Source organism: Enoplosus armatus, chromosome 20 (genome assembly GCF_043641665.1).
Source record: "Enoplosus armatus isolate fEnoArm2 chromosome 20, fEnoArm2.hap1, whole genome shotgun sequence".
Classification (NCBI taxonomy): Eukaryota; Metazoa; Chordata; class Actinopteri; order Centrarchiformes; family Enoplosidae; genus Enoplosus; species Enoplosus armatus.
In genome coordinates, this window is record NC_092199.1 from 11,698,708 (window position 1) to 11,711,597 (window position 12,890).

General features: G+C 41.5%; 1 protein-coding gene across 1 annotated transcript; it reads left to right on the top strand.

The window, feature by feature from the left end:
* Nucleotides 1-1,312: 1,312 nt before the first annotated feature.
* tbc1d24 (TBC1 domain family, member 24) lies at nt 1,313-9,800 on the top strand. The gene is made up of 7 exons (XM_070927354.1): nt 1,313-1,345; nt 3,690-4,803; nt 5,837-5,995; nt 6,379-6,442; nt 7,152-7,247; nt 8,034-8,280; nt 8,597-9,800. The coding sequence occupies exons 2-7, from the start codon at nt 3,815-3,817 to the stop codon at nt 8,749-8,751; spliced, it is 1,710 nt and encodes a 569-aa protein (XP_070783455.1). The 5' UTR covers nt 1,313-1,345; nt 3,690-3,814; the 3' UTR covers nt 8,752-9,800.
* Nucleotides 9,801-12,890: the final 3,090 nt, after the last annotated feature.

A 12,890-nucleotide genomic window follows, 5' to 3' on the forward strand; every position in this document is an offset into this window, starting at 1 on the left:
AACAACACACACACACACACACACACACACACACACACACACACACACACACACACACACACACACACACTGTCTGGGGAGTACCATACAAGAATGTCTCAGTTTGATCCAAATGTTTCAGACTGAAATTAAACATGAAATCATCCTAATGACACGGAACTCCTGCAGATTAGGATGCTCTGCCTACCTCATGTGACATGGCTGCTCTCGTCTTTCCAACACAGTTTAGTGCCAAATAGATCAGCAGGAGTTGTTTAAAGTAAACCAGGCAGACACTGTGGACGCCACTTAAGCTATGAGGAACTATTACTGCACAATGTAATGGGTGCTGAGATGTGGATGGATTTCTCTTATTATTATTTTGGGAGGGAAACTACTCTTACTCCTACTACTACTAACTCCAGTGTCCAGCCAAATGCTGTTAAATCTTTGGCTAAGGCTGCAAGATTACCTGCACTCTCTATCACACATCAGCATATAACCAACCCTTGTTTTAAGTTTCTATTCTGTTGTGCTTTCAGTAGATGGTTGCTCAAGTGTTGTAAAAGTGGCTGGTACAGTTTAAGATTTACCAAACAAAAAAAGGATGAATATAAGAAAAGACAAAGTGTTATATGCAATATAATATTATTACAGTAACAGCTGAACATTCAGATGTCACTAGCTAAAGCATACTCTGTCTTCCCTATTGCAGTACTAAGAAGGTCACAGTAAATGAGGGCATGTGTTTCAGAGGGACGAGGCCGAACAACATTTTACCCTGAGTTGTTGTGGAAGGCAATGATGGTTCCACAATTTAATCATCAGTAATAACTGTCATGTGTTGGGCGGTTGCTTTGAGTACAGGACAAAGGCAGGGTTTGTTGCCCTTGCGAGGGTACTTCCTGTCCTGTCCCAGTGCCATCACTTATTTGACAGCGCATGTCTGAAAGTAAACAAGACAAATCAGAAACTGTGATCTGTCATGCAATGTCTACATGGTCACAGCAGTGTAAGTTCAAGCTTAGAAAAGTAAGCTAAAAAAAGGAATAGGTTGGTAATATTAGGACATTATCATACTTTTAGTGGTTTTAATATCTTGTAGAATTCTTAGAATACTCCAGTCAGCATATTTTATGGAAGTGTATGGACATTTGTGTGTGGTATAAGTAGAACACAACACACACTGTTGTGAAGTGGCTGTATACAGTGTCTATTTAACCAGCCCACCTGAGCCCCTCTCTGCAGCTGCAGCAGCAGCGGCACGCTCACAGACACGGACCGTAAGCGGGGTTGGATGTACTGCGCATGCCCGAGAGAACTTAATATGAATGCTGCTTCACGTCTCAAGACATCTCACATCCAGGTAAGGATATCGTCAGTTTACTTGCTGTCACTTGTTTATCATTTGCTTACCAGTCTTCGGTGTTGTGCGGTAGATAATTCGTATTCCTGTCGCTGGCTTTGTGTTTGAAATGTATCGCTTTTCCGCAAATTGAAGGTGTAATCTCTCCACATCAACAAACTCCAAGACAGCCTGCGGACCAAATTAATTTGTGGTTGGTAACATCCATGCTAGCTGGTGCAGCAACGTTAGCAAGCACATTTTACTGTGTTGTTTTGGTGTTAATAATTGTATGGCTTCGTGTCTGTCTTGCGTGTTATGTTGTCAGGCAGCTAGTTGTGTGTGTCTGGTCCAGGTCTCGTTAGCTGCAGACATGCACTGACAGGAGCAGCTTGCAGCTAGCTAACGCTAGCAATGCTAACTTGGCAAGTGTAAATGGAAAAGGGTGTATCAGATTTAGTCGGGCGGTAATGTTAAATACCCTGTGACCCCTGTGCACTGGCTTCCTCTAACGTGTTAGCTACGATCACCTCAGATGGCTAGCTCACGTTAATGGGTTGAAACTGAAAATATGCAGCTTTGCGTGCATTTGCAGCTGTCAGTTCAGTGTGTATTGACACAACGGTACCCGCAGATACTGTAATGTTAACTTATGTTACAGCTCAGGGGCAATGTGGCAGATGGTCGTGTGTTTGTTTATGTCTTTGTACTTGCTGAGCCTCCAGGATAATAATTGATTCGCCTACACAGTAACGTTAACGATACCTAACCCTGCCTGTCTAGTTCTGCAGAGGTGCAGTTTAATGTGCCAGCTCCAATAAGATTTGCTTTAAGGCTTGTCGTCTGCTTGCTTTTTCAGTATTAAGTTATTTATTACCCTAAGTAAATGCAATTTGCAAAAGGATACGTCATCTTTGGATGGGTAGCTCATTGCGTTAGAAGTATGAAAACGATTGTAGTATTTTTTCAGATTTTGAAAAGGAATTGAACAAAATGCATGAACACAAACTTATGAGAGCTGTTCCATTCAGTGCAAAATACATATATAGAGTAGCTGCCAACTAATTTCTCATGTCTCATCTACATTTATTGGCTGTGAACATTGTTGGCCCATTGAAACCTCTTGGTCTAGGACTTATACAGGAAACCTTCCCTAAAAGTACAGTCAAAAGAATAAGGATGTTAGGATATCATTTTGAAATGTGTAGGAATGCTGGGAATGGAGGCTGTAAAGTATAATCATTCAGTAGGGTTAAACACCTGCTGGTGGTTTATGAGCCCTGCAGACTGTGTCTGATTCTGACCTAAACAAGGGAGAAATGTTGCTTTTAGTTCTCATCTAAAAAACAATTCTGTTAAATTGGCTAATCAGGATGAGGACAGGTACCTTTTCCATTATTCTACTCTGCGGCACCAGAGCTCCAACACCCGTTGGACCCTTTTATTTATGCCGAGCATTCCTGTACAGTATGCAAAGTTAATTTGTCATCATGGGGTAAGTGGCCCCAGTTTAAATGATCAGCACTATGATTTAAGGCCTACCCAGTTGAACCTTATAGCAGTTAAACCCGTTGGGTTTGCAGCATTTTAAGTTACAAATTACATCCTCTGTCAAAGGTAAAATGGAAACATTTAGGTAAACATATCCTCTAAGTAGGACAGTTAATCGCTCTACAGACTCACCATAAATGGTTCCAGATTGACATGCAGTAATGTATTGGTATGCACCTCCATGTGACTTGTTGGAGGGCAGTGTGAAATGATCTGATGATTTTATGACTGTCATTTTCAGTATATTGCAAGTGATCTTTGGACACGCATCTCCATGTGACTTGTTGTGTGAAGTGATTTGATGATCGTACGACAACAATTCTCGGTATACTGTATGTCGCAAATGATCTTTGGACATGCATTTTACAGCTTACACATAGTTTATATTTCCCTCACCACCAGAGATCCCAGTTTAATTGCTTTAGTAACAAACTTTGCCTGGCCAATTATATCTGTCCAGGATATGTTTGTGCTTCACAGGTCATCTGAAGTTGTTTTGTGGCTGTCATATGGCATCGCTAAGATAGCCACGCACTGCATTCCATTCAAGCTACGGGTTCACTTGATTTGTTTTCACGAAGTATGAAATGCATGTACACGCTGTTACCATCTGAAGATCTTTACCAGAGCATAGATTTGATCAGTGAAATTGACTAATGTTGTTTTACAGTACAGATTTACTGTAGCCATTTTGTAATACATCCCTCCTAACTGGTTGCAAACCACCTCTTATGGAAACAGATATATCAACATGTCTCACTATCTCAAGTCTATGTCTCATTGAGCTGTTCTTTCTCTCCTTTGTGTTTTCCAGTGACCATCATGGGCAGTTAAGAGAAATAGGCCAGTTATCTGCTGTGTGGAGGACAGACGGTTAGTAATACCCCGGAGTGTCCCTCCTCTCTTCCCACTCAGGCAGTCCAGCAAGTTTCCAGCACCATGGCTGAAGAAGACTATGGCAGCTTTGTGGACTGGAACCAGATGGGGGATCTAGCCAAGAGCAGTGGGCCCACCAAGGTAGACTGTAAAGACCTGAAAGAGTTCAAACAGATGGCTCGGCAGGGTTACTGGGCCAAAAACCACAAACTACGGGCGCAAGTCTACCAGCAGCTCATCAAAGCCATTCCCTGTCGTACAGTTACCCCAGATGCAGAAGTATATCGTGACATTATGGGAAATGCAGCCACTAAGAAGCCCTCCTCCCACATCCCACTTCCAGATTTTGTGGATGGAAGTCCTGTGCCACGGTACTGCCTGAAGGCAGAGGCAGTAGCCTCGGCCCATCAGATCATCAACTGCCTGGCTGGACAGTTTCCAGATATCTCCCACTGCCCATCACTACCGGCTGTTACTTCATTGCTGCTGCACTTCAGCGTAGACGAAGCTCAGTGTTTTGAGCACATCAGCCGCATGCTGGCCTGCAACGAGCCAGGCAAACGACTGCTGGACCAGACTTTCCTGGCCTATGAGTCTAGCAGCATGACTTTTGGTGATCTGGCCAACAAGTACTGCGCTCCCGCCCACAAACTGATTGTGGCCACAGCCCAGGATGTGCTCGAAGTCTACTCAGACTGGCAGCGCTGGGTGTTGGGGGACCTGCCTTTCAGTCACGTGGTCAGGATCCTGGATGTCTATCTAGTCGAGGGCTACAAGATTCTCTACCGTGTGGCTATAGCCTTGCTCAAGTTCTATCGCAAGCATAAAGCAGGGGTCCAGGGAGGCCAGGGCAACCAGCAGCAGCAGGATTCAGGCAAAGTTAAGGCGGACATTCAAGCTTTCATCAAGGGCATCGCCTCCTCCGTCACACCCGACAAGCTGCTAGAGAAGGCCTTCTCCATCCGCCTGTTTAGCCGTAAGGAGATCACCCTGCTGCAGCTCACAAATGAAAAGTCCCTGCAGCAGAAAGGAATCACTGTCAAACAGAAGCGGTACAGTCAATAATATGGTTTTTATGTGGTGAATTGTGAGCATCTTTGTGTTGCCTTTTTTATTTAGAAACTAGGCTGCTTCTAGTGGCCTTACTTGTCAAACCTACTCCACATCTAGCATCAGAAAGGACACGGAATCCATCATATGGATATCTAGCCGGTATACACAGCTATTAGCATCATCTCATTTGAAAATTATTCAGCTCTGCAAGGCATTTTTCTGGTTTTCCAGTAAGATTTTGTGTAATTTTGACATCAATCTGAAAGACAGAGGCCTTGTTGTTTATTGAAAACATAAAGCTACTAATATCCAACGTTTTCTTTTGTTTTTGGCTAATCTTATAATAAGGCCACTCACAGTCTTTGTGCCAACACTTGGGAATTATGCTTGAATCTAGTACATTCATTTGAATAATTAACTGATTTGAAATGACATGGACACAGTAAGAATACCTTTTTATGACTCAAAATGAAATTTAGTTTATCTCCAGTTAGAATGGAGATCATGATCATCATTAAATGTAAGACACAGTTCCTGGGCTGTAAATCAAATCACAGTGGTATGTAAATGTAAAAATAGGACCAATTTAGACTTTTTTTGTACAATTAATCACAAGTGTACACCACAGAATATATGATAGATTAGATTAATTACTCAAGCAGTTTCATTTGCTTCATTGGCAAGAATGTCCTGCTCTTTTTAAGCTTTGTACTCTGGGGGAGTTTCTATTGCATCCTTGTCTCACATTCTGTTGTTGTTGTTTCCTTCTTGTTTGGTTTGTGCCACGTTTTTCCGTCCACCATCTTCTGTCTCATCTTCACTCCACTCCTGTGTTTACTCCATTGGTTATTTCACAGTTCTAGGTGGGTTCTTTTCTCTATGCTAGTCTCCAGATCCATTTCTTATCTTTTCAAATAATGCTCATTTACTCTCAGTATATATAAATGTTTCGATTGAGATTTTTTATACACTGTGACTACATTCTGTACCTCTCTGTCTCTCCCTGCGTCTGTATTTCTGCGGCGTCTCCAGGCGGAACGTGCAGCTGGCACTAAACCCCGACACCTTCTCCTCAGAGATTGTCAGCGCCAAGGAGATGCGGGACATCTGGTCGTGGATCCCTGAGCGCTTTGCCCTGTGCCAACCACAACTCCTCTTCACCACCTCCACCCATGGTTGCAGCCTGAACAGGTACATTGTCCAGTGCTCACCTCAAAAAAATCTTTCATTTTTACTTGTTGTACGAAGGATTAAAAAAAACAATAAAGTAACCTTTTCTGAACAGATTCTATCTGCAGTAACCGGTAGGCCTGCCTTTACTGTCATGCATTATTATATGAAGCATTTCTTTCACCCGGCCGGAACGGCAGTAATTATTCTGTAATAAAGTAATTAAGAAGCCATTAGCTGAGAGTTTTGTTCTATATTGAACCAGTGCCTGTACATGCACGTGGGCTTTAGTAAATCTAGCAACTCAAAGTACATGACAAAAGCATTGCAATTATGATGCTGATGATCCATTAGATATGTGGAAGTTGCAATGAATTAAACCTGAATTAAACATTTTCCTCCAGATTCTACTCACATTGCGAAGGCTACGAACCCACTCTGCTCCTCATCCGGACCACAGACGGAGATGTAAGCAACACGCACACACACAGAGCCCACTCTCTCATAATGTCGGAGGGAATCAAGGATGCACGTTATTATGATTAAAACACTTACATAGGATATGACATCCTGATCGGAAAGCCATCCTAATATTCAGGTTTCTCCACCTGACTGTTAAATATGATGTAAATCTTATATTCAGCCTTGATATTTAAGATACAAAGTGAGCTGAAGTGGAGCCAAATAAAATATTGTATTGGTGTCACTCTAGTTTCTGTCTCAGGCACTTCCTATTTCAGACACTTTTGGGTATTAGTCAAAGTGGAACATGCTGGTAAATGGATCTTGTCCACTGCAGCTGCACTCCTGTTTGGTCAGCAAAATGCACCCTGACAGAAGTTGCTATTGCATGTGGTGTGTACTACAGGCACTTCTGTACTGACCTACATGTTTTTTCCTCTCAAAAACTAGAAAGGTCGACCATAGCTTTGTGTATTTCAAAATAGACTCAGGTTTTATTCTCATCCTGGGCACTGTGAACTGGTGTCAGAGGTCACGAATACACAGGTGTTGTATGATTGGATTATGGTGCTACAAAGGGATTCCAGTGTGAACACTGGCAGCTTACAGATAGCAATCGTTCACTAATATGAATTTTATATTTAGAGAATGAAGACATTGCAGGTGAACAAATTGAAGAGATAAACCTACTAATGCCAATTCTTTTTTGCCTCAGGTATGTGGAGCCTTCCTGTCCACAGACTGGGAGGAACGTAAGAGAGGAGGCAACAAATTGAGCTTCTTTGGCACAGGAGAGTGCTTTGTCTTCAGGGTGAGTTTTATTTTTGGTATTTGGCTTATTAGCTTCCATTCAACAAAATAAATATATATATTTTTTGTTAATGTAGGTGAATTTTAAGAAGGTTTTAGGGATCGATTGAAGGGAGACGGTTTTCATTTTGAGCAGTACCAAAACATAGCCACCAGAGGGTACCATCCACTCTGGTTTCACATGTTCTGGATTTCAGTGTCACTGGCCCCACTTGGTGTCAGGCTCTCATTTGGAAAAGCCAGCCTAGTAGGTCACAGTTCACCATACTGACATTGCCATGTCTTCCTCTGTGAAAACAACCACACATCATGCATCTCTGCTTGTGATAGTATTAATATGATGACACCTGGACTAGAAATAGCAAAGCAGCCTGGCTCTCTAATGCCTCCTGTATGAATTATTTACTTGGCTATCTGTGTTGATGCACAGCCGGTGGCTGTCTGAGCCCGCACACCACAGAACACCGTCGTCTCACACACTAATACTTAAGCCCACACAGATCGGAAACTCCTGTAACCTGATCCAGTAGTATCTGACCTGGCCCTCACCTGACACCACAAGAAAATGGAGACAACAAGAGCTGATGTCGATATTCATTTATTTATTTTATTTAAACCGATATTTTAATAGGAAATGAGTTGATCATTTTGCTGTCACCTTGTATTGCAGTGATACTGTTAAGGAAATAGGTATTTCTTTTTATGTAAATAAATGTGCAGAACTACTCCATTTACTGTGTGATGCTCAGGTGTGTAATCGGTGATGAATGCCTGTTTCCCTTGTCAGCTGAAACCAGAGATGGAACGCTATGAGTGGGTAGTGATCCGCCACCCTGAGTTAGCCTCCTCCATCAAGACTGAGGGCCAGGAAGACACAGCCTCCTCAGAGGGCCAAAACTCGGACAACAATAGCTTACAGCAGCCAGAGAAGCCTGCTGGAGACCTGTCGCCCTTCCTCTCCGCCCGCCACTTCAACCTTAACTCCAAGAATACTTCCATGTTCATGGCTGGCAACTTTGACTCCATCATAGTGGGTGAGTGGATTATTACTGTATGTTATCGTTGTGCATTTGGCATTTGTGGTCCGTTTTATAAGTGGTATTTTTCTAGCGTAGCTGGCCAAATGTAGAATATTTTCAGTTACAGAGCAGGTTCAGTGGAGTTGGGGATTTTTCAACCTGTATCTAAAACATGGGAACCATTAAATGTGGAATTTTAGGGTTGATTTAACCTGTAAAAGTAACAGAATCATAGGTTGTATTTTTAAAAGTGAAAACCTTTTGCAGAAATGCAGTCTTCGTACTTAGTGACTTTAACTTACACAAACTGTGTGCTCTTGTGTCTGATTAGGGGGAGGTGAAGGCAACGCTCTCTTCATTGACTCTGAGCTCAACCATGGGCGCACTGGCAGGTGCACCACCTTTGACAACCCGCCCCTGTGTGCTGAGAGTTTCCAGGTTTCACTGCTGGAAGTGTGGGGCTTCCAGGATGCCATGGCCTCATAATGTTGTTCACATACATGTAGATCCATATAGACATGGACAAATTTTAACACTTAAACATGTTTAAAACAGAAAATCTTGATTATAAAATGTCCTGCAAAGTGTTTGAGGTGGAGAACACAGATATGCAAACTAGAACTACATCCGTCCTGCAAATTCATGTATGATTAACTATTTTTTATTTATTAATGCATTTAATCAAAATTTCAACATTTTTGTTTTTCTGTTTATTTTTGTATTTACAGATTTGTATTATGGTGTACTAATTGTGTTAAAGTGTCTGGTAATATTGGCTGGGATGTGTTTGTGTTCATGCTGAGCTGAAACATTTGAATTTCTTAATGTAAATTCAGTCTTTTACGTTCTGTGGTTTTACTCAATCTGCCAAATTTACTGTATAGGCAGCTCTGCAGTCCTTAAAAAAAAGGTTATTTACCCAGCCATGTTGATGAAGTGAGGTTTACGATAAAATGTGTGAAGTCGAGAGTTGATTTGGTGAGACGTGTTTTTAAATGTTGGAATACTAAGATTAAGACGTAGTGAAGTTGTACCAGGTCAGCTAGATTTTTGGTCCTGTCACATTTTCCCACCCTTTCTGATTTGCAGTACATATGTGATGGATCAGCTAAATGAATTAATGTGGTAAATGTTTGTGAATATCAGTGGTGAATATGAGTGTTGCCATTTTGCACCATACGTCAAAGCTTTCTTTTGAATGGGTGGCAGTTTCTTCTTTGTATAGTATATGAATATTCATGTGAATATCAGTACAAACCTTTTTAAAGAAAAAAAACAAAGAGGTGTTTATGGTTTACAAGTAATGGATATAAATGCAGTTTGTTCATCCTTCTTTTCTTATTACATTTTCCTCTTACTTCCGTCCTTTTCAGTGTGAAGATAGTAACAAAAGTCCAAAAGTGTGCCCTGTTGGCAGTGTTGTTGGGGTGATACACCCTATTTGTATCTGTGTGTTCAAACATGTGCTGCAGTAAAACATCAATTGAGTAACTACAAATGTATTCTCCATGTGAAAATACAGCAATATGCTTTCAGTAGCGCAAGTGTCTCAGTCTTTGTTTTGTTGTCTTGCTACTCGCTGCTTTTTTTTTCTTCTTCCAAATCTATCACATCTCTGTCCCTGTTTACATTTCTTCAGGCTGTCACAGAAGTGTGCCACATGCCTTTTAAAGTCATCTGACCACGAATCCAGCCCCTTGATCTCCATCTTCTTGTGTTTTACTCTACTCCTAGTAGTTAACAGCTAGTCTGCTTGTTCCCAAAATTACCATTATATTATATACCGTTAATTATATCTTTAAATGTTTTTTATTGTTAAAATCATGTCATTCAATGATTTTCATTGACTTGATGTTTTCTGTGCATCTTTTTAGCACCAAAAACCAAATGCAAACTGTTTCTCATTTTAAAATTACATTTGAAAATAACTTTTCTTTATAGAAAAACTTGCAAATAGCTGCATTAGTGTGTAAAACGTTGTAGTTTAATGACACCAACACTAGTTTGAGCAGAGTGACAATGTAGCAAGTAACATATCAACAGTAGGTAGGTCTGGGTCTGAAATGCTAACAGTGTGACTGCTAAATTACTCATACACACTTCTTGATGCACGGTGTCTATTTTTTGTTTGGATGTCTCTGCTTTGTGGAAGCTGACGGTGACCTGCATGACTGGAAAATATTTAGCAGGGATGAGTCAGATATACTTACAAATATATCTGTAAAAGCCTTCTCCTTTGAACAAGCAGCTGTATTGCAGAATTAATTTAATTGAACTAAATCAAACCTTATATATACAGTCACTGTATTTGCTATACACAGTACAAATTTGGCAACTGACAGCAGGTGATATCCTCTTGACCTTTTTGTCAGACAGACGGTATGAAAGGATGTCAATCGATGTTGATACTGTGCTTTGAAGCTCTATTAAAATGTATGGACAATTCATTTTCAGTGGGTGTGGCACAGCCTAATGCATCTGGAGAAATGTAGTATCTTAGAAGGCAAAGTGGTGGAGTAATTCCTTCTTTACAGTAAGCGGCATTGACTCCGTCTTGCCGAGGCTGTGCTGTTCATTCAGGATTCACACTCTGCTAATCGCACATGCACTTCTATTTTTAGCTGCTCCTCTGGGTGTTGGTCTGGTGCATCTCCTGAAAACCATGCTTTCCAGGCTCTAGATGTAAGATGCTTAAGTGTTTAACCCTACACTGAGATGGGTCTCTCCTTGACCAGCCCCCGCCCCTCAGATAACAAGGAGCTGTGGACATGGGATTAAGAGGCAGACGAAGGAGGTCCCGACATATATTCTTTTCATTCACAGACTAAATATTGCAATGTGGTTATTGTGAGGGGGAGAGGTCTCTCCTTCCAATAACTATGCAGTGTTGCTGATTACATATCACAAATCTTCCTTATAGACTGTATATTTATCCTTCATATTCATTATTTTTTCAGGCTAATGTCAGGAAAACAAAGATTTGTTATTAATGCAGGATTAAATTTAAAAAAAAAAATGTTGGAAAATGTTTGAGTTCTTCATCCCAGTGAGAATGAAAGATAGAGTTATGTTTTTGGTCACATGCTGAAACCAGCCCAGACAGGAAAAATGCCAAACCTGAGAGTAGCTTAGCTCCGTGACTTCCTTTATTTAGATGCTGGGCAAATCTTACACAGGGTAGGACTCTATGTAGAATTGTATCCTGCTCGTACCATAACCATGTGAAGATGAAGGATCTATGTCTAGAATCACATCAACAGTGTTGCCTGCATATCTAGAATCACATTATACTGTACATCAACAATTGGTAGCAAATGCTTTATGGTGCATCTTGACTAGCATCTTGATGGAATCATGCCCTCGTGAGAATTTCTCACAGTTCCCTCTTTCCCTTCCTTAAATAGCATCTCAAAGACCAGCCATCAGTATATGCCATGTTCTTATCCTCTCCTTTTACAACCCATTGATCAGTGCTACTCAAGGACAAGAGCTTCCACCTAATCCTTGTGTCCATCCACCCAAAACAAACAGGAAACAAATGGCTGCAATGAGTATATATCCCAAACAGGAACATCATAACCACAACAGAAAAGCCGCTAACCACCTACAAGAGTCAGTAAGTGTTCAGCCAGTTAGCAGAGAAAGAGGAAATGAAGGGAAAATCATCTCATCTCATTCGCTGTGACCTTTTTGTTATCGATGCATCATCACTAGACACACACACATCATCCTCATGCCTCAAAATCATCTATTCTTCTTGCATAATGCAGCCTTGCATTTGGCAGCTGGAGTAAGATGTTGGCCAAGTGAGGTGTTTGAAAGGAAGGAGGCCTGTGATGCTGGTGTAGAAATTGCATCACGAGCAATGGGGCTTTACAGTGATATGGGGGGAGGGGTCCTTCTCTGGTGCTGACTAGACTAGGCAATGCAGAGAGAGCAGGATGGAGGGATGGGTGGAGGAAGAGGAGGAGGAGGCATGGGGACTGCACAAGCTCTCTCTATCACACACACACACACATACACACTTCATCTCTCCCATGGTGTCCTAGCTCTCTCAACCCCTCCTCTCTCAGGATCTCACTTGCTGGGAGCTATACAGTGGAATGGGGATTCTAGGTTCCCTCCCCCCACCACATGCACACTCAACCATACACACTCAGCCTCAAATTCTCTCACTGTCACGCTCCACGTTGCTGCATATCACAGCTGACTGTAAACCACCCTCCGCCTCATGGTAGAGTCCTGGTGCAAAATGCAGAAATGTGTTTGAACATGTGCAACATTAGGGATTTCAGTATTAAGAAAGGTCACTTTAAATGGTGTTCTCTTGGAACATGACATTCATGTAACATACAGTCTGATTTATAACATAATGTATTTAGACATCGAAAAGAAATTCTGTGTTTTCTTGGTTTTCTTTCCTTGATAGCTAAGATAACTCAAAAACTATTTTTCTTTACATTAGCAGTGTCTCCACACCCTCTTGCTTATCCCCATCATTCCATCCTCCTGCTTTTGAAGGGTGAATGCGTAGATATCAAAGGGGAAGCCTGCAGCGGAGCACACCAAAATGATGCCCATAGGGGTGACCTTCAAACAAACAAAAAAAAGAAACAAAGATATAA